General features: G+C 38.8%; 1 protein-coding gene across 2 annotated transcripts in view; it reads right to left on the reverse strand.

The window, feature by feature from the left end:
* The window catches only part of Hmcn1 (hemicentin 1), a 452,651-nt gene that overhangs the window by 200,382 nt on the left and 230,672 nt on the right, over positions 1-21,597 (reverse strand). For both annotated transcript variants that reach the window (XM_075988199.1, XM_075988198.1), the window contains 8 exons: positions 12,255-12,449; positions 10,432-10,527; positions 9,695-9,822; positions 8,030-8,174; positions 4,946-5,058; positions 4,251-4,410; positions 3,466-3,634; positions 1,181-1,308 (listed from right to left, as the gene is read on the reverse strand). In XM_075988199.1, the coding sequence (XP_075844314.1) occupies positions 1,181-1,308; positions 3,466-3,634; positions 4,251-4,410; positions 4,946-5,058; positions 8,030-8,174; positions 9,695-9,822; positions 10,432-10,527; positions 12,255-12,449 (1,134 nt within the window). The remainder of the gene's footprint in view (positions 1-1,180; positions 1,309-3,465; positions 3,635-4,250; positions 4,411-4,945; positions 5,059-8,029; positions 8,175-9,694; positions 9,823-10,431; positions 10,528-12,254; positions 12,450-21,597) is intronic.

The following is a 21,597-nucleotide window of genomic DNA, read 5'->3' on the forward strand; positions in this document are numbered from 1 at the left end:
TGTGCTAGCGAGCCTCTTGAGGCACATTTCTTTAACAATACAGGCAAAATGAACTAAATGTACAGGCGTAGTACCAGTATACTATAGGGACTATAGTAAACACAACACTTCTAATCCCAAACTTGATGAATAGGAAGCATTTAACAATAGTCGGTTTCCTTTAGTTTATAAGTAACATAAGGTCAAAAGTCCTCTCAGGAACCTCTATAATTTCAGAGCAAAACAGAATTCTCTCTCTGCAGTCACAGTGAGTTTGTATGCCCTTTACAAGAGACAGGCACTAAGAAAATGCTTTTAAAGTTTTTTTCCCTAATTTCAGAGACAAAAATTAAACATATCTTGTATTGTTTCCCCAGATGCCTCTTCCTTTTGAAAACTATCAGAACACTAGAGAAGGACCTTTGCATTGTGTACTATAGAGGCAGGAGTCAAATTTGAATTCATGAGATGCAGCTCTGTAAAAGGCCCATTCTCGGGGTTGTCAGTCTCAAATCCTTCTAAGGTTAAAAGCATTGTTATTATCATTCTGGGGGGAAAAGAACACTAAACATGAGAGGTTAGGTAATGTACTGAGTGCCTGAGAGTTGGTAAATGATGGGACCCTCTTCTGATGTCAAAAGTCTAGTTCAATGGGATGCCATTGTCACGACTGGTCTAGAAATGAAGCCAACTTAATGCCATCTCAGACATTTTCCTATGATGTTTAGGTTTCTGTTATTTGCTCCATATCTGCCATGGAGATGGAAAATCAGCACTGAAGGGAAGAATAACTGGTGGATTGTGGTAAACTAACACTTCAGCTAGAGAAGTGTGAGGACCTCACATAATGATAGAAAGAAGCATTTTCTCAGCTATTGAGTTCTTTATATGTCAAATGTGACTCTTCAAAATGTTCTTCTGTGAGAATACAATTAGACATCAATATTTTGAACACATTTCCCTCCCCTACTGTATATCAACAACAGTAGAGACATCTAGAAAAACCAAGAGCCAATTATTATTTGAAAATAGAAAAGAGGGAGTTACATGTAGACAACAAACTTTTCAGAGGAAATAAAAGAAAACCATGTTCTCATAGTTCAGAACTCTTAGTCTACATACAACATAGAGGTTCACAATCAAATGGGCTTCACTGTGGGCCAGTGGACAAAGCTACCCAGGTCATCTTTTCAATACTCACCATGGACACTTAATTTAACAGACTGAGTCACATTCCCAGCAATATTCGTGGCAACACAAAGATACATCCCACTGTCTGAAATGCGAGTCTCTGTGATCTTCATTGATCCAGAAGGGAGGAACGTGTGTCTAGGAGGAAAACCCACACATCAGAGCATAGAATGAGAGGAAACAAACACCCCTGCACAGTCGTACATCAGCGTGATACAACTGTGCTGCAAACAACTCTTGAAACAGCCCTCTCCACCATCCCACAGGTCTATGAGCCATGGAAACAAGGTTTTCATAATTATCTTTTGTATTGTGTATGATGCTCTTATAAACAGAAAATAAGGGGTTCTTTTTACCTTTAATTCTAACACAGTTGTCTAGAATCACCAAACAACTGTCCATCTCTGTGCTTCAATAGGCTTCTGCTACACAAAGCAAATGTGTGTTGTAAACTTTTCAACTTATTTTGAGCATTTTTCCTTTCAGTTTTTATTAGCACATGTTACTAAAAACACGAATGGATTTTATTGTATGTTCCTATATTTATACAAAGTATTTTAATCATATTTATCCCCTTTACAATTCTCTTATTCTCTCCAACTTCCACTGACACCCTATATTTCCTCAACCAGTGGTCCTTCGACCTTCATGTATGTGTGTGTGTGTGTGTGTGTGTGTGTGTGTGTGTGTGTGTGAGAGAGAGAGAGAGAGGGGGGGGGGGGGAGGGGGGAGGAAAGGAGGGAGGGAGGGAGGGAGGGAGAGAGAGAGAGAGAGAGAGAGAGAGAGAGAATGAGTTAGCTAGGGTTACTCACTGGAGCATGGGTATAATTTTTTTTGCTTTTTTTTTTCGAGACAGGGTTTCTCTGTGGTTTTGGAGCCTGTCCTAGAACTAGCTCTTGTAGACCAGGCTGGTCTCGAACTCACAGAGATCTGCCTGCCTCTGCCTCCCAAGTGCTGGGATTAAAGGCATGCGCCACCACCGCCCAGCTAATTTTTTTTTAACAGGGGCATTTGGCAACTTACCAGTGACCTCATGACTGTAACATTCTTTTTCAATGCTTCCCAAATAATTGAGTGTGTTTCAGTAAAGGCAAACAAAAAGTACATATTTTCAAATGTGTCTTTAATAGCTCCCTCATTAATTAATGATGTACTAGATGTTATTAAGTATTATTAATGTTGTATTAAGTTCTTTTGAGAGACTGTCAGAGCCACAGAGATCTACCTAATATCAAGGTTTATCACAGAGCTAAGTCAAACTATAGTAAAGAACAGAGACATCAAAAATGACATGCATGCATGAGAACACCCGTTGTAATCAATATTAGATGGAATATTGAGAAACATGCAGAAAGTGGCTGGGAATGTAGTTCAATGATAGAATGTTTATCTAGAATGTAAAAAGTCCTTATACATTCCAGAAAACAAACACATGCACACCATAAAGTAAGAATTGACTATTCAAAATGATCTTGGGTAATTGACTTTCCAAATTCAAAACAAACTAAGTAACATTACTGCTTAATATCATATACAATATAAAAATTCAGATGGAGTAGTCTAAATATGGGAAATAAGTCTTTAAAGGGTTTAAATACTTAATATTTTGAATATAATCTCAAAAAGATACAAGGAATACAAATCTACAAAGAATTGGTTAATTCTTTGAGCTCATTAGAAGCATTAAAAACTTGATCCTCAAATACATCATTATTAAATAAAATTACAATCATGGTGACTGACTGAGAGAGACAGGTGACAATATATATATATATGACAGGCCCAAGTTTCTTATCAAAAGCAAATATCAAACATCTGCATCCAGTAAGAAGGAGAGAAGTCAACACAAACCTGTGAAGCCAGTATGGAGAGGCAGTTCAGATAGCATGAGTGACCAGCACACAGCCACACACGTCTACATTCACTTAAAGTCAATGCCATGAAAACTAAAACCACTCAAATATCCATTTCACACCCACTGAATTGCAGAAATGTTTAAACCAGTCAAAGCTTCACATTATTAGGAAGTAAAGCCTGGCCCACTGCATCCTGTGAGGGCAGGGGTTCTCAATTTGCGGATCATGACTCCTGGAGGAGGTGTGGAACAATCCTTACATTGGGTCACATCTCAGATATCCTGCATATCAGATATTTGCATTATGATTCACACAGTAAAATTAGAGTTAAGAAGCAGCTGTAAAAGTTATATTTTGATACAGTTGCAAGCCTTAGCAAACATCATGCCAGTAATTTACGTCTCCCTGTGTTGATGATCTTCACCATTGGACCTCTTACCTTGGAGAAAACGGAGAGATGAGTTGACCATCTTTGGCCCAAGTAATGATGGGTGGGGGTAAACTCTTTGCTTCACAGGGGAGTGTCACCTCTTCCCCAGCCAGGACAGAGATCTCCACAGGCTTATCCTGGGACAGTCCTCTTTGGTCCCCAAACACTCGGGGTCTTACTAAAATAAACACAGGATGAGGAAGGGAAAAGAATGCACGCAAAACAAAGCAGTTTCATTTACAGTCAGTCACAGACTTCCAATGTTCTTAAGTCACTTACAAGAGGATGTTGAGTCCCAAGATTTGGGGCACACCTAAAACTTCCTATTAATACATTTATAGCAAGAGCTAAAAAAAAAATGAGGAGCAAGCTTCAGTCATTCCTTGCCACACACCATGGAGACGTCAGCCGAGATGGCCTCAGGTCTGCCCAGAGGAGCCGTACTCCCCAGAGCAGAAGGGCGCTACCCAAGACACAGCCGCGGCTTGCCTTCACATGGAGTTTTAACTAACTGCTGTTCCTGCAAAAAGTTGGACGTGGTAAGCATACTTCTTGGGAAAATAGTGTGGAAGTTTTCAAAAGGTTATACAATTACTTCCCTGCAAATCAGAATCTAAGCTGAGGTGGTTTTGGTTGGCAATGAAAATAAAAGTGTATCTTTGTTTTTACAATGTCAGCTTAGGAGGGAACCTCACTTTGAGGCCACCACCTTCGGGTACCTGACTAAGGAAGAAATTGTGAGATCTGTATGGTTAGGCTATTTCAAAGGCAAAGCTCCCTTGGGTGGCTCTCACCATAGACAGTCAGCTGCACTTTCCTCTTGGCATAGCCAGCTGCGTTGGTGGCTGTACAGATGTACTCCCCACTCTCCTCGCTTCCCGGTGACACCACATACAGACTCCCATCGGCCCCTGCAGAAAACTTGGCGCTGCCAGTTGAAATCAGCTCTCCTTTCTATAAGCATAACAAAGCATAAATGTTTTTGTATATTTTTTAAAGGTAATATAAAGGAATAGCTTTATTTAGAAGAGGAAGAGAGAGAGAAATACCTGCAAGGGGTAAAAGATTTGCAAAGGGCTAATTAGAAGGGAGTTGTTTATGAGAGAGAAGAGACAAACAGATTCACTAGAATGGCATCGCTCCATCCCAAGCCATTCCTCCTCTACTGCACAGCTACCTAAGGACAAGGATGCCATAACCGTAGCAGAGGTGAATGGCACCACGACAGCCATCGCTCTGCACACTAGCAAGACCACCTTTTATCAGGGAGATGCATCTGAGACACATTCACCTGATTCCTTGGAGGATATCCAGCCCATTGAAATCTTTCAGGCTATCCGCAGAGGAAGCCAGCTCAGTGAAGGACTGATTTAACTTCCTGCCTTCTTGGGTCTCACTCTCTCACTATCCTGCTGAAGCCCCCAGATGTAACTCTGTAAGTCCTCCCACATACTGTAGTTCAGGGACTGCCACTAGATCTATGGTTTACCTTTGACCAGGTGATAGATGGCTTGGGAATCCCACTTGCTTTGCATGGTAACGTGACTGGAATGCCCTCGATTGTGCTAAGTATCTGCTGTCCGTGCTGAATGGTTGGCAGAACTGGAGACAGAAGGAAGGTGACATCTGAGTACCTTTTCTCCCATTTACTATCATATACTTCAAATTGAACATTTTCAATACATTCTTAATGTTTATGAAAAATCAGTTTAACATAATCTTATTATGGGAACACATGGCAAAAATACAATAAGTATAATCTAGACAGATCTAATAAAAGCTTAAAACCAAGTGTTAAGTGATGTCTAATACAGTGACCTCTCTAAAGAAAACACAAAAGGACTGAATAAAACCAATTATTTCCTGAAAATTCAAGATAGATTATAGTCTAATGTTTATACATATATCTTGAGAACAGCTCTTTGGTTACTGTCCACTACCTTTTGAACTTCAGTAAGCTGATGTAAGTCCACCTTTAAATACATGAGCTGCTTAATCACCACTTATTAAACAAAATCGATGTCCACAGAGCCATTCAGTGTTTTACTAAGTTTAAATGATAAAAAAGATGGTTCCTTAAAAGGTATTTAGTAAAACTAGAAAGATGTTGAGAATTTACCTTTAAACGATAAAATAAAGGACAAGACAACACTTCCCAGTTAAGAATAGCATGTCTTTGCCTTTAGGAAGCCAGAGAAAGCCTAGCAGTATGTGAGGAGCCATAAAAGGAAAGGAAGAACGAGGACTTGCTCTGCTCCCTGTGTTCTTAGCCAGAACCAACATGTACCCAAATGACCAACACACCATATCCTCAGAATAACAACTCCAATGAAGACTTCTACACATGCATGTTTTTTTAACAAAAGGAGCACAATGGAAGCCTGGTGTTTACAGACCTTTCCATTGCATCCTGTGGGAAGATGAGACTAGAACTCTTCCCTGGAGCTCAATTGCTTACCACATTTCTTGCTTAAAGTCAGAATTTTCCAGAAATGTCATACTACCCTGAAATAGAAATTTGCTAGAACAGAAGATACCACAGACCCCCGCAAGTGCAAAAACTCCATGGAAGGCTGGAATGATGGATCCTATGTACTCATACTTTCCTATGGCTGGCATTAGTTTTTCACTAATTTTGTCTTAAAGACTTGGCAGCAAGTCTCCAGCTCTAAACAAGAACATCGAGCTACTCATGAAAGCAAGAAATTGAATTTCCAGGATCATGACAGAATACACAGCTCTCAAATATGCTGTCAATTTGTGGCAACATAAGGGAATGTCATGTTTTTAAAGCCATATTAAGTTAGACAGTAGTGAAGAAAAGTTGCAAATTTGATCAGTTCTGAGGCTTGCTGACATCTGGGTACAGAGGAGCAGCTTCTCTCCAGATCATGAGTCTATGTAAATCAATCTGACAATTAGATTTTGTCCTTTTTGTCTGACTTTCTTTTCAAATTTCTTCATTTTTAAAATCTTTTTTTTTTTTAGAATTGGTTGAACATCTTTCATAGGTATTGCTGAGAACAGATACAACAAAGAGTGAACTCATTAACGTGAAGCAGGCATGAAGTGGCCATGCTTTGTGCTGTGCCAGGTTTGGTGGTGTTATAGACCAAATAGTTGATTGTTTTGGACTAAAATGGATCAAAAACTGTTGTGAAATGACCTCTTAGCTTTCAGTTATTAAAATGTCTTGTGTCCCAGTAAATCAGGTCATTGGGCTGTCTTTTCGCCTTTCTGCTACAGCAAACACATGACTGATCTATTTTTATTTTTTGAGACAAGGTTTCTCTGTAGCTTTGGAGCCTGTCCTGGCACTCTCTCTGTAGACCAGGCTGGACTTGAACTCACAGAGATCCATCTGTCTCTGCCCCCCGAGTGCTAGGATTAAAGGCGTGTGCCACCAGCACCCGGCCACATGACTCATCTTATCTCTCCTCCCTGCCTAGGTGATCATTAGGAGAAAAGGGGGAGACGATGTGAGGGTGTTCCAATAGAGCATCCTTAAGCCAGTCCACAGCACCGTCCAGGAAACTTGTTTTCTGTCCTTTAAAAGTAGCCACACAAGGGCAGGCAACCCGACATGCCGTTATTATTTCAGGTTATAACTAAATGTAAGTTAGTTGAGGGTATTTCTTTGAACCCTCTCAAGGACATGTCAAGTGATGTTGGTGGCTACTGGCATAAAGCTGGAGGAGGTGGTGAGCAGGCATATAGAAGGAGATGGTTTACCGCCACTGGAACCTTCAACAGACAAAACAAAATGTGTAAGCTGGTAGCGTTCCCAACTCATGCTATAAATAGCAATTGAGTAAGTGAATGAAACCAAGTATTCTATTGAACTTTTGCTACTTTCTTCCTAAGAAACTTATTTGTTGTATATAAATCTATTTTCAATATTGCATTATAAAAGCAATATAACAAGGTCTTAAAGACAAATATAAAAATATTAGGAGAACTGCTCAAACTATGAAGGTGTACAATATCATTGAAACTTTTTTTTTTTTAAAAAAAAAAGCTTGGTAATTGTTACAAGTGGAAAAAAAAGAATGCCTCTGGATTTTCTTATTTGTGACCTTTAAATTATTTATCATGCAAAAAAAGATTGCTCGGAACACATGACACATGAAATGACTTTTAGCAAAGCTTGGGTCACTTTTAGTTCCAACACAGAGGGGTCATTAGTAAGGACATGTTTGTTGCACAATCCAAAAAAAAAAAAGAAGAGGAAATTTAAGGCAATTTGGACGGAACAATAAGTTCAGCCTGCCTGAAATTAAAGTGTATTTTAAAGCATGATTCTTTGAGAGCTGAAATGACTTTTATCAATTAAGAAACCACATACAAAAGCTCTTGGCCAGACGTGGCTGGTGACTCCCTAGAATGTCTTTGTGTACATAGGGAAAGGAAATCTGGAAACAGTATTAACAATGCAGAGCTTGTTCAAGAAATATAAAATAACAATCAGGAGAAGTCTCTCCTTCTTGCAATTAGAGGAACAGAGTTATTTGATTAAAACCTATGAATCCTGTTTTGAACAAGGTTTGGAAACAATTAATCAGGACTCTCTTACCATGCACGGCCACAGAGGTTGTTTTGTTATTGGTTCCAGCAACGTTAGTGGCCACACAAGTATATTCGCCTCCATCCTGAAGCCGGACTCTTTCAATATGGAGGCTCCCATCGCTGCGTACAGTTATGTAAGGATTCTGTACCAACTTTCAAAAGGAATTAATAAAGAGTCATTTATTTTTAATTAGAAAAGGCAGCCTAAATCAGATCTGCTTGTTTTTCTCAACCAAGTTATCAAATTTATTATAGAGCAAATTGGGACTTTAGCATCCTTATGTTAAAAAAATGACCAGTATAAAATGTTCCTAAGAATTTATCAATCATATACAATCCTGATATCTCTCTGGAATTATACCTACGATTTTCTATCAGAGAGTTATGCACTTCCAGAAAGAGGATAAAAGAGATACCACCGACCTTGTGTTTCTCTGAGTTCTGCTGCTAGGGACTCTAATTTCATTAGTAGCTTTTTCACTTGGTTGAGATTGTCCTTTCCAGGAAGGTTCATCACCACTAGCAAGCCCTTTGATATTTTTGTTCTGGCATGTAGCTATTTCTTTACGCCAAGGGAGTGTGACTTCATCTTAGCACCCACCCCTGCCTGCTGCCAGGCTCAAAAAATACAGACACAGTATGATCCAGAAACCATGTCAGAGAAGGCTGACAATAGTTTAGCATTCAAGGGATTGTTTCTAAACCTGTACCATTTTACATGTTAGTGCCCAGCTAGCTTCATATCTAAGGGTATTTATTTGTCCATGAGGTATTCTGTTTTTCCTCAAATTTTTTATGTAAATATAAGTACACTTGTAATTCCTCATATGGAGTCAATTCACTTCTAATGAGTACTTCTAGAAGCCAGTGAGTCTAGATTCTCTGCAAAACAGGGGAAGTGGTCTGCACTAGATGAAGTTCTGTCTCAATAGAATACACATTTATGGAAATTTTTCATAGAATTGAAATGCTGCCCATATCCTTTCCTAATTAAAAATTATATGCTGATATTCAGTTATATGCTAGGGATCTACCTTCCTAACATAATCCATCACAAAAGAAATTTACAGCTCAACACAAAAAGGGTAATATATGAATTGGAAGATTTTAAAGGAATACTAATATTTCATAACATTCTACACAAAAGGGTATAAAGTATTTAAGTACTAAGAAAACAATACTAACTTAAATTTTACATATTCTGAAAATAGTTTATTAGTAACATCAAATTTAATGTGAAATTATAAAAATTATACTACCAATTATTTCTTAAAAATTTAAGCTCTAAATAATATAGATTGCATAAACATAATAACATAAAGGGAAGCCTTTTTGATAGAAAGATGGATCCACAGTTAAGGGCACTGCTCTTGCAGAGGCCGCTGAGTTCAGTTCTCCAGACCCACCCACCTCAGGTGGTTTCCAACTGCTTCTAAGTCTCTTGCCACAGGATTTGATACCTTCTATTGAACTGTGATACCTACACACACACATACACACGCACACACACTGGACAAATAAATAAAATGAGAAATCTTTTTTCAAGAGGAGATTTGGCATGCTTATAAAACATGTTTACATGTTTACAAAACCAGGTTTCAGTGTTTGTGACATAATTCATTAATTCTTAGGAGAAAATAAATAAAAAGGCATGTATTAAAAAAGTTCTTACCATAGCTGAGTTCTTCATCCATCGCCGTTCTGGGATGGGATTTCCAGCCAACAGGGTACAAGGCAGGGTTAGCTGCTGTCCTTCGATAATATTAGCCACAGAAGGGCTGATTCCAATTAGCGGGGCAACTACATCAAAGAAAGAAGACCCAGCTTCATCAGAACAGGGCTGGCGGTGGTATTACTATAAGCAAGATGACTACAAATCATGTTGTTTAAACCTGGAGTTTTCAGGAACAGAATTTAAGAATGAAAAAGAACTTGAATGTGCTTTCCTAGAAATTAACAAAGCAATACCATGAATGAGCACAAAATCTTTAAAAGATATAACTCAAAAAATGTAGGTAGAGATAGACAAATGAAGACACACAGAAAATTCTATAAAACAGTATTAATGAGATACATGCAGTGAAATATTTAATGTTATAATAATTTGAACTATATAATAGTATGGAAAAACAATTCTAAGGAATTTATTTATTTTCAGTTTGAGAATCTCCATACTGGGAATAAATGAATAGTTTAATCAGTCAATGTGCTTTAGAATGACCAATAATCAACAGAAGATGCAGAGCCTGAAGCAGATGTTAAGTTATTTATAGTTGTAACATTGTATGAAATATGGCTTAGGGACAAAAACCTCTACTTGGCTCTAGAATAAATAGATATTGTCATAAGCAAGGGATGATATCATCAACATCAAAGAAGTTCAAGGTTTTTGAAGTTAATTAATCTTACCGAGTCCTGTCACTGTTACTGTTGTCTGTGACTGTATTTTTCCAAACTGGTTTTCAGCTTCACAGATATACGTTCCTTTATCACTTGCCCATAAATCTAGAAAGAAGAACTCATTTATTCATTCAGGACCACCATGAAATCTTGATACTGCACCAGGCACAGTGCTGAGATCTGTGACAGAAATTACATAAGCACCGTCTGGCCATTGCTTTCTAGGGAAGGAACGAACAAGCTCAGACATCACAGCAGGGAAGCAAATTCTCTATGATGTTCATACAGTGAGCTGTGGAGGCACCGACAGGAAAGGAGGACTGACTGTATGTGGAGGAGTTAGGAATTCACAGCAGAGGTAAGATCCCAGCTGTAGTTTAAAGAGCATCTGGACATCAAGTCTCAGCAATGTAAAGGCCAAAATGTGAGCTGAATAAGGGCAACACCAGTGAGCATGCCAGATTGCACAGAGAAAAGCCTGTCAGGCTTCAACTGTACACAAGGAGATACAGGCAACCGAGGAAAGCTGGAAACAGGATAGATTCCAGGGAAGAGCACACCAACTGGTTGTCTAGTGCCAAATATACATACAGGCAGCATTAGATGGCCTGTAAAGGTTATATTTAGGAATACACACACACACACACACACACATATGCATGCAATAACAATTAGTTTTTTAAAAGGCCACAAATTTGAAGGAGAGAGGAAACAGGTATATGGAGGAGGGGTTAGAGGAAGTAAAGGGAAGAGAGAAATGTCCTAATTAAATTATAATCTCCAAAATTATAAAAAAAAAGAGTAGCTAGTAGATAGAAAGAGCCGTCTACTTATGGAGAATTATAAATCAAAAGCAGAGCTTGAAGAAAGATCTTTGAAGGATCTCTTCAAAGAGTAGAATGGTAAGCCACCCGGGGTGCACTTCTGCTGTTTGTAGGGGCCAGTGTTTCCTTGCCCCAGTCAGTAAGGGCAGAACCTGTTTGCGTTTAGGGAATAAAAAACTAGGGAGAAAATACACAGAGCAGATTCATAGAGAAATAAATAGTGTCCCAAGTCTGGCAAGAATTATGAAGACTCCACTAGAAATTTGTAGATTTGATGTATGTATAATCATGCAAGCCTTACTCTGTATAAGGAGAAGACATAGCTATCCATCTAGCTAGGAAAACGACTAGCTATCTATACTCTGTGCTGAGTTCTGGTGTCCTTAGTGAAGGACCACATACTGTAGAGACACCAGGTATTCACATGTAAAAATACACGTTTTTCATACAAATTTATTTTTCTCATCCTCCTTTTTACTTCATGTTGAATATCAATGCAATTTTTATTATGTTATCATAAAAAATGCATAGAATTGTTTTCCAAGATGAAAAGCATTATAAAAGATGCACAATTAAAGACAGCATTTGGAGCAGTCGGGGTAGCATTAGTTACAATCTGGAAGGCATGGTCAGGAGGCTGAAGTTAAAGCCTTTAAAGGTAGTTCTTGGCTTGCAAACAATAAGGAAACCAAGATGAGATTTTAAATACTGGAATGATTTTAATCTCATTGTAACCAAGTGTGTCCAGTTTAATCTAATAGCACATTATGAACATACATATCTGTAGATAGAGTCTGGTATGGTGGCACACAGGAGGCTGAGAAAAGAAGATAAAGGTCAAAAGTCCTTCTGAGCTACCATACTGAATCTTTGTGTTCAAAGAAGAAAACCAAACAGAGAACTATGTAAAAACAAAAAATACACACATACAAAAGAATATATATAATCAAGTGCACAAATACACGTGCCTGCTAACACACATGCACACACGCACATCCTTTAACCTACTTGAAATAAAGAGAGCGCCTGTTCTCAGCTGGCTGATGGAACTAACTGAGAAGGGTCTTGAGAAAACTGGCATGTTGTCCAGTCTTCGCCATTTGATCTTTGGTTCTGGATAACCCTGGACATAACAAGGTAATGTCACATTGGAGCCAATTTCCATGGACACATCAGAAGGCTCTTGTATGAAAACCGGAGGTGCTGGAAGATAGAAAACACAAAAATGTCACTGGTAAAGAATGTGGACACATTAAGAATAAACCTTATTAAATTAGCAACAGACTGAATTTGTAACAAGTCATTGTTCATACAATATTGCAAATTCACCCTATAGCCATTCCTGTCTGACATACCACAGAAGTATTTTCTTCTTTATGAATGAACATTTAGAATGAACACTCAGCTCTTGAAGTAAAGTTGTAGGTGGTATGAAGATCATCTTAAAGAGAATTATTATAGAAAGGAATTTGTTTTCAATATGAGCATATTTTATGGTGCTCAAACCTTATATTCTCCTAAAAATCTTGGCTTTATAGTGCAATATGATATTTCTGGTATTTTTCAAAATCTCATTGGCTCGATTTGTGTGTGCGTATGTGTGTGAGAGTGTGTGTGTGTGCACGTGTGTGCGTGTGAGGGTGTGTGTATGTGTGTGTGAGTGTGTGTGCGTGCGTGTGTGAACAAAACTATTTTGTTTGTTTGTTTGTTTAAGTCCCAATCAAAGTTTCCCCTTCCTCCCCTCTTCCAGTTGCCCACCCCCACCTCCTCCACTCCTCCTCCACTGTTTCTTTTCAGAAACATGTCAGTCAGCCATGGTATACCAATTGTGGTGTGATTAGGCACCTCCTCTTCTATTAAGGCTGGACGAGACACCATGATAGGAATGGGTCCCCAAAGCAGACAAAACAGTCAGAGACAGCCCCTGCTCCCTCTGTTAGGAGTCCCACGTGAAAACCAAGTTACACAACTGTAACATGTATGTAGAGGGCCTACATCAGTCCCACGCAGGCTTCCTGGTTGTCAGTTCAGTCTCCGGGAGCCCCGATCAGTGCACGTTGGTTGCTTCTGCGGGTGTTTTTGTGGTGCCCTTGTCAGAACTGGGTCCTTCAGTCCTCCTCCCCATCTCCAGCAGGATTCCCCGAGCTCCATCTAACATTTGGCTGTGGGTCTCTGCATCTGTTTCCATCAGTTGCTGGGTGAAGCCTCTCTGATGACAGCTGGACTAGGCACCTGTCATGTTTGTCTTTCTGTGTCTGGGTTACATCAATCAGGATGATTTTTTCTCGTTTCACCCATTTGCCAGCAAATTTCCTGATGTCATTGTTTTTAGTAGCTGAACTATGCTCCATTATGTAAATGTACCACCTTTTCTTTATCCATTTTCAGTTGAGGGACATCTAAGTTGTTTCTAGTTTCTGGCTATTATGAACAAAGCTGCTGTGAACACAGTTGTGAAAGTGTCCTTGTGGTATGGCCGAGTATCCTCTGGGTAACGACCTCGGAGTGGTATGTCATCATTTTGAGAGCCAAGTCTTTTGTCAAATGATTTCAAATGGTTTTCAGTCTTCAGAATGACTCCACCTGGTGTTATGTATGAGGATACTTAGTTGATTGGCTAAGTGTCACATGGAGCTGAATGAGGAAGATAGGGTTAAAGCTAGTGTTCATTTCAGAGTCATGATCCTCTGTCATTTTATCAGCCTCTCCTTCTCCATGTGTTCTAATAACTGTGTTTGGGTATACTGGCTAGCAGACTCGTTTCCAAAAGATGCTGTAGAAATTGCTTCCTTCCTTCCTTCTCATCCCACATCTGCAGACTGGATGTACAGATGCCTTCCAGCAGGGTTGGTTCTTATTTCATCCTGGACTAGGCGGCCTCTCACTCTGCACCTCTGTTTCCATTACTTCCTACACTACAAAAGCCTGCCCTCTGGAGGTCAGCTATCCTTGTTCTTCTTCAAGTGAGAGCCGACATTCATCATTTTATAACTTGTGTTATTACCTCCCCTTCAAGGGTAAGATCTGATGTTGAAATAATGAAAACCTTTTAACCCAGCTTCCAAAGGACACTCCTCTATGATCATCTTATCATAAATGGAAATCATCACTTCCCTCTTAGAGATCTAAACAATCCTCTCTACCAGACCCATGGATAATTTCTCCAAAGAAACTATTACTTGAGTATCTGCTGCTTTATTTTCTAAACAGCCTATGTTGACAACTATAGTTTTATCCCTTAACAGTAGCTAATGTATTATGTAGTACATTGTGTGTGGCCAATAGATACCAGTGAATGAATTACTAAATCAGCATGAAAAGCTATGGTAATAATTCAGACTTTAGAACATGTTTACAAATATATGACGGAGACACCTCAACCCAGTACATTCGTATTTGCATCTTGCAAGACATATTACAATTTCAAAAGCCATCTTACTTATAAAATTGAAGATGAAAACCACAATTGAAAAAGATGCTCTGAGAAAAGAATAGTTTATCTTCGTTTAGACAATTTTTGAATTCATATTCACTGGAAGTCAACTTAAAAATGATAAATAAGCATATTTTAAATATAGTTAATAAAGTAACTCATTGTTTGCTCACTTTATTCCTAATACTTGGTTACTTTTCCCCCTATAGTAATGTAGTTAATTAATCTAAAACACAAAGCATGCTGGGGCATGGTGATATGCTCAAGGGGCAGAGGTAGAGTGAACTCTGTGAGTTCAAGGCCAGCCTGTTCTAATAGTTTTAGGTCAGCCAGAACTACATAATAAGAACCTGCCCCAAATAATAATAATGGCAATAATTATAACATTAAAAGATTCTAAAATATAAATATTGTCTAGAAAAAAAGGAAGTTTAGTCTAGAAGTCTCAATATGTGCTAGGCTAAGACCTTGGGAAGATAAATATAGCAAGGGTCAGAAAATAAATTTCAAAACAGTAAACACACATGTTGAAATTTTGATGGGGATTGCATTGAATCTGCAGGTTGTTTTTGGTAGTATGGCTATTTTTACTATGTTAATCCTACTAAATCCATGAGCATGGAAGATTTTTCCATCATCTGATATCTTTTTCTATTTCCTTCTTCAAAAACTTGAAGTTTTTATCATATAGGTCATTTACTTCCTTGGTTAGAGTTACACCAAGATATTTTATATTTGTGGCTATTGTAAAGGGTATCATTTCCCTGATTTCTTTCTCAACCCATCTGGCATATGTATATAGGAGGGTTACTAATTTTAATTGAATTAATCTTTTATACAGCCATTTCACTGAAGTTATTTTTCATCTGTAGGGGTTCCCTTGTAGAATTTTTGGGGTGGCTTATGTATACTACCCTGTCTTAAGCAAATATTGACAATTTGACTTCTTCAATTTGTATCTCCTTTGTCTTATTACTCTAGCTAGAACTCCAATACTATATTGGTACTATATTGAACAGATATGAAGAGGGTGGACAGCCTTGTCTTGTTCCTGACTTTAGTGGAATCGCTTTAAGTTTCTCTCTTTATAGACTTTAGAGAATAAGACTCAACTTCATATAAAAAAAAACAAAAATCCAGGATATCTAAAACAAACCTATACAATAAAAGAACTTCAGGAGGTATCACCACCATCCCTGATTTCAAGCAGTAGGAAAAAAAAAACCAAAACTGTAAAAAGAACTGAAGAAAAAACAAACAAACAAACAAAACCCCATGGTATTGGCATAAAAACAGACATGTTGATCAATGGAATTGAATTGAAGACCCAGATGTAAATTCATATACATTTGGACACTTAATTTTTGATAAAGAAGCTGGATATATACAATTGAAAAAACAAAGCATCTTTAGCAAAAGGTGGTGGTCTAACTGGATGTCTGCACGTAGAAGATTGCAAAAGATCTATAGGCAATCATCCTGCACAAAACTCAAGTCCAAGTGGATCGAAGGCCTCAACATAAAATCAGGTACACTGAACCTGATAGAAGAGAAAGCAGAGAATAGGCCTAAACACACTGGCACAGGACATAACTTCCTAAGCAGAACACCAAGAGGGCAGGCAGTAAAATCAACAATTAATAAATGGGGTCTTATGAAACTGAAAGCTTCTGTAAGGCAAAAGACACCACCAATAGGACAAGGCAGCAGACTATAGAATAAGAAAAGATCTTCACTAACTCCACACCTGATGGAGGACTAATACCCAAAATATATAAACAAACTAGACATCAACAAACCAAATAAACCAATTTAAAAATGGGGCACAGATCTAAACAGAGAATTCTCAGTAGAGGAACCTCAAACGGCCTAGAAACACTGAAAGAAATGTTCAACATCCTTAGCCATCAGGGAAATGCAAATCAAAACAACTTTGAGATTCCACCTTACACCTGTCAAAATAGCTAAGATCAAAAACACAAGGGACAACTCATGCTGGAGAGAGTACAGAGCAAGGGAAACACTCCTCCATTGCTGGTAGGAGTCCAAACTAATACAGTTACTGTGGAAATCAATATGGCACATTCTCAGAAAATTGAGAATCAATATACCTTAACACCCAACAATACCAGTCCTGGGAATATACCTAAAAGATGTTCCGTCCTAAAACAAGGACACTTGCTCAACTATGTTCACAGCAGTTTTATTCATAATAGCCAGAACCCGAAAACAACCTAGATGCCATCAACTGAAGAATGGAAATAGCAAATATGGTACATCTACACAATGGAGTATTGCTCAGCTGTTAAAAAACAATGGCATCATGAAATTTGCAGGCAAATAGATGGAACTTGAAAAAAAATCACCCTGAATGAGAAAACCCAGACCCAGAATGACAAACATAGTATGTACTCACTTATAAGTGGATATAGCTGTAAAGTAAGAGACAATCATGCTATGGTCCACAGAACCAGAGAGGCTAAGCAACAAGGAAGGCTTAAAACCGGATGCAAGGATCTCCTTGGAAAGGGGAAATAGATTTCACAGGAGGACTGGGAGCAGGTGGGGTTGGAAACAGGAAGGATCAACTGGTGGGGGCAGGGAGAAAATGCTAGAAGAATGATTGGAATTGGGGGACATTCCAGGGAGCGAGGTGGAAACCTACTGAACTGAAAACTTCATGGAATCTACGAGAATAACCCTAGCAAAGACTCCTGGTAATTGGGGGTCATGGAGCCTGAATCAGCCATTTTATGTAAACCAGGCAAGGCCTCAGGTGGAAACATTAAGAGACTAACACAGACACAAAACCTTCCACCAACAGTTTGTTCTGCTGTGGGTGTTCTGGAACTGGAGTCTAGCAGAATCCTTGTCAAAGAGACCAGAGAGACTTCAACCAGAAACTGATGGGAGCAGATACAGAGTCCCAAAGCTCAACATTAGGTGGAGCTTGGGGGAGTCCTGCAGATGAGAAGGAGAAGGGGGAGAAAGGATAGGAGGGACCAAAAGGGTCAGGAAAACACGGCCCACAGAATCAACAGACTGGGACTCGTGGGGGCTCTCAGAGATCAGGGAGCCTGTAGGAGTCTGACCTAGGTCCTCTGCCTATATGCTATAACAAAGTAGTTTAGTGATCGTGTGGGATTCCTAACCATGGGAGCAGGGACAGTCACTGAGTCTTTTACTTTCTTATGGGACCCTTTCCCTCCTAATGGGTTGCCTTGTATAACGTTGATGTGATGGTATGTACCTGGTTTTATTGTAGCATATTATGTCATGTTTGATATATGTTCCTGGGGGCGGGGGTCTGTTCTTTCTGAGGGGAGATGAAGGGAGCATGGATCTAGGGAAGAGGGAAAGTGGCAGGGGGAGATTGGAGGGAATAGACGGAGGAGAAACTTCAGTAGGGTGTAACATATGAGAGAAAAAATATATAGAAGACTGAAGTCCACCAACTACTTGAGGGAAGGGATATATCTCCCTTTATTGAAACGTTAAAATATAATCACCAATGAAAAGTGATACACTAACAAGTTCAGAAGTAACAGAGGAAGGGAATCTGGAATCAGAACAGAAAAGCAAACTCAAGTTACACCCACAAACCTAATCAAGATGGGAGAAGTCATGCATTGCAAAGCAGATTCTAGAAAAGCATCAGGCACAAGACATCAGAGCAAGGAACATAAGTGCTGAGTCTCAAACAAGAGGCAAATGAGAACACCAGGCCCGAGAGAGCAGCCAGCACAACGTCCACCACATACAAACTTCCAAAATGAAGCAGCTCCTAGCTGAGCCAAGAAGACTTAAATACTTCCTCCTCCTAACTGTGGCCAACACAGCCTCCAAGTGAGGTTTTCTGGGTGAATTGCGAATAGATTCACGAAACTAGAGACTAGGAGAGCAATAGTCACTTGCGGAGAGTACACAAGGGTGCTTTTCTAAAAGAGAGTGTTACTTAGAAGGGTAAGAACACACAGAGTGAATTCCAAGGGCAGTTCCACTCTTTCTAGTCTGTGATCTTGGGCAAATCATTTCACCCTTCTCCCCTGTTTTAAATTCTTTAAGAACACAAAGGAAAAGTAGGCTTTCGTGTTTCAAGTTGTCAAAAGAGATGATCTTTACTAATAATGTAGCATGAGGCAACTACCTCAATACTAGCTGTATTAAACATGAAAATTACAGTGTTAATTTTTTAGATCTGAGTTCTGGAGTTTGATATTTGTGTTTGCTATCACGTTTGGTACTTCATTCATTCTCTTAGGGTAATGTTTGATCCCTGGTGATTTCCTGAGCATCTGTGTGGCTCCCTGAGCTATGCACAGGGGTAACACCACAGCACAGTTTATTGTCTGTAGAGATAGCTATGACTGTGCAGAGTCATTGTTTTAAAACTATAAAAGTCATTAAACAATTCACCATCTTGCTCTAAACTCTATTCTGAATTATTTTCCTTGACCCCCTAGACAGTTAAACATATATTCCCTCTGTGGCAACTCTTGCATTATGTCAGTCAGAGATTTTCTTTCCTAAAATGACTAGACACATTGCTTTGGTTCCACCAAACCACAAAACACAAAACCACAGTCTAAGGCTCAAACCCTGTGTGGTGTGGAATGCTTAAAAAAATTACTGCCAGGCCAACTTTGTGTTTGATGTTTCCAATCCCCTCTTCTTCCAAATGACTTCACAATTCACTACCCCCGTTACAAGGGATGAAAAGCATTGGTAACTTTCCCTGTTGACCTGAAATGTCCATAACTTAAAGCCATGATAATGAGAAACAGGAAAAAGGATGCTTGCTACAAGAAGCTCAAACTCAAGAATAATATTAACAGTCCTTTTGTTATTTTTTTTTTGTGTTCCAGTATTGCTGCTTTGAGGTAACAGGCCCATAGAAAAACAATCTAAAAGTCCAAATAACTACATAATATGGATAAAAGCATGTTTTTGTTCTTAAGTCACAAGCAACTCACAAATATGCCCAATAATTTTGTAACTCGAATGAATAATTTTATGACAGCTAAACTTAGTACTTAACATGTTTCAAGTCCTTTATAAAAAGGAGTCAAATTGAGACAATAAGTTTCATACTAAAAGCCCAAATTATAATCTTGAATACTGTATCATTTTATGTAGGCATTTTTATATAATTTTTGAGACTTGGAGAAAGAAAATAATCACAACATAGATGAAGTTACACACAAGATATATGTTGCATTTATCAGTCCCATAGGTAATAGTTAACAGTCCAAGAGTTTATAAGTGATAACATCTCATTTCATCTTTCTAATTTGCCTGTAAAATAAATGCCATTTATATCTTTAAAATAAAGAAAGTCAGGGGAGAATCCATTTTCTCTCAAGTGTCTATCTTCTTAACCACTATATTAATTCTGGAGAAAGTTTCCATGCACAGTGTGTTTTCTTTTAAGCCTCACACTAAAAACCACAATCATCTCTACAATCATGGTTTGTAGCATGTACACACTACATTTTGCTATCATATGAAACCACAATCTCCCATGGGCAGGTCAGACTACTCACACCTTATGAACTGCTCTAAGAAGGATAGAATGAAGAATCTGAATATTATGGTACAACAGAAGCACAATGGTGTCATCTTCAACATTATTTGCCAGTCATTAGCAATGGCCAACATCGCAGCAAGCAGATAATTCATTTCTGTGGGTGGTTCATTCAGCAAAATCACTGGGATCAAAACCGAGAAACTCGTTGCTTTAGAAGAGTCATGAATGATAAGGATCTTGACTATAATGGAGCTAATCAAAGCTCTGATGTGCAATGTCATTCTGCATACATGTTGCTTTTGTTGGTTGATGAGTAAAGTTGTTTCAGCCAATGTCTTATCAGAGTAAATTAGGAAGGAAATCCAAACAAAGATTTACAGAGAGGGTAGGCAGAGTTGAGGAGATGCCATGTACCCGCCAAAGGAGAAAGAGGTCTTAACATTACTGACAAGCCACGAGCTTCATGGTAACATAGAAACTATTGGAAATGGGTTAATTTATAGTTAGAGCTAGCCAGCTGTCAGAGGCCTAAGTCATTGACCAAACAATTCTGATGGTAAACCTCAGATTGGTTAATTGGACATAGGCAGGCAGGGTGCCCCTGGGACAGAGAATACTTCTAGTAGCAGAGTTCAGCTACACTTATGGAGTGACATATAAAAAGAAGATATTTGTGGGGATGTTTCTGGTTATATTTAATCTTTCCTGTCAATGTAACTGGATTTTCAAACACTTGGGTATGTCTGAAGATGTTTCCAGAGAGGTGTAACTGAGGAGGTAAGATCCACCTTGAAGGTGCATGACACTATCTGTGAACAAGGGTCTCAGATTGAGACAAAAGCAAGCTGAGCAGCAGCACTCATTCACCACCTCTTCCTGAACACAGACACTCTGAGATTAGCCACCTCACATTCTGCTGTAATAGACTGTGCATGCTGAAACTGGAGCTGAAGGAACTCGTTTTATGTGAAGGCATCTTTTCAAGTATTTTGTCATAGTAATGAGAAAAGCCACTAACATATCACCATGAGAAACCAAGAACAGATATCACTAGCCTTTATATGTGGACAGTAGAGAAATCACTAGCCTTTATTGCTGGACAACAGAGAGAATCTAAAAAATGCAGAAGAAAAAAATGATTAAGTAGGAACAGTCAGTAAGCAAGGAGTATGCATGTGGTCCCCAGACTTTCTAAACCATTGGTAGTGTGTCTAAGGGGTCGCTATTTTATTACTAAGAAAAGTTACCGAGGCCATTTCTCGGCCCCTTTAGAGCTGAACATGCAAAAGAACGCTGTGTGACTAGAAGAAATCTCCGTGGGAAACATGGAGAGACAGAACAGAAGGTACTGAGAACTGGAATTTCACCCTTACTGTGTTTCTTAAAAACAC

The sequence above is a fragment of the Microtus pennsylvanicus genome, chromosome 10 (assembly GCF_037038515.1).
Source record: "Microtus pennsylvanicus isolate mMicPen1 chromosome 10, mMicPen1.hap1, whole genome shotgun sequence".
Taxonomy (NCBI): domain Eukaryota; kingdom Metazoa; phylum Chordata; class Mammalia; order Rodentia; family Cricetidae; genus Microtus; species Microtus pennsylvanicus.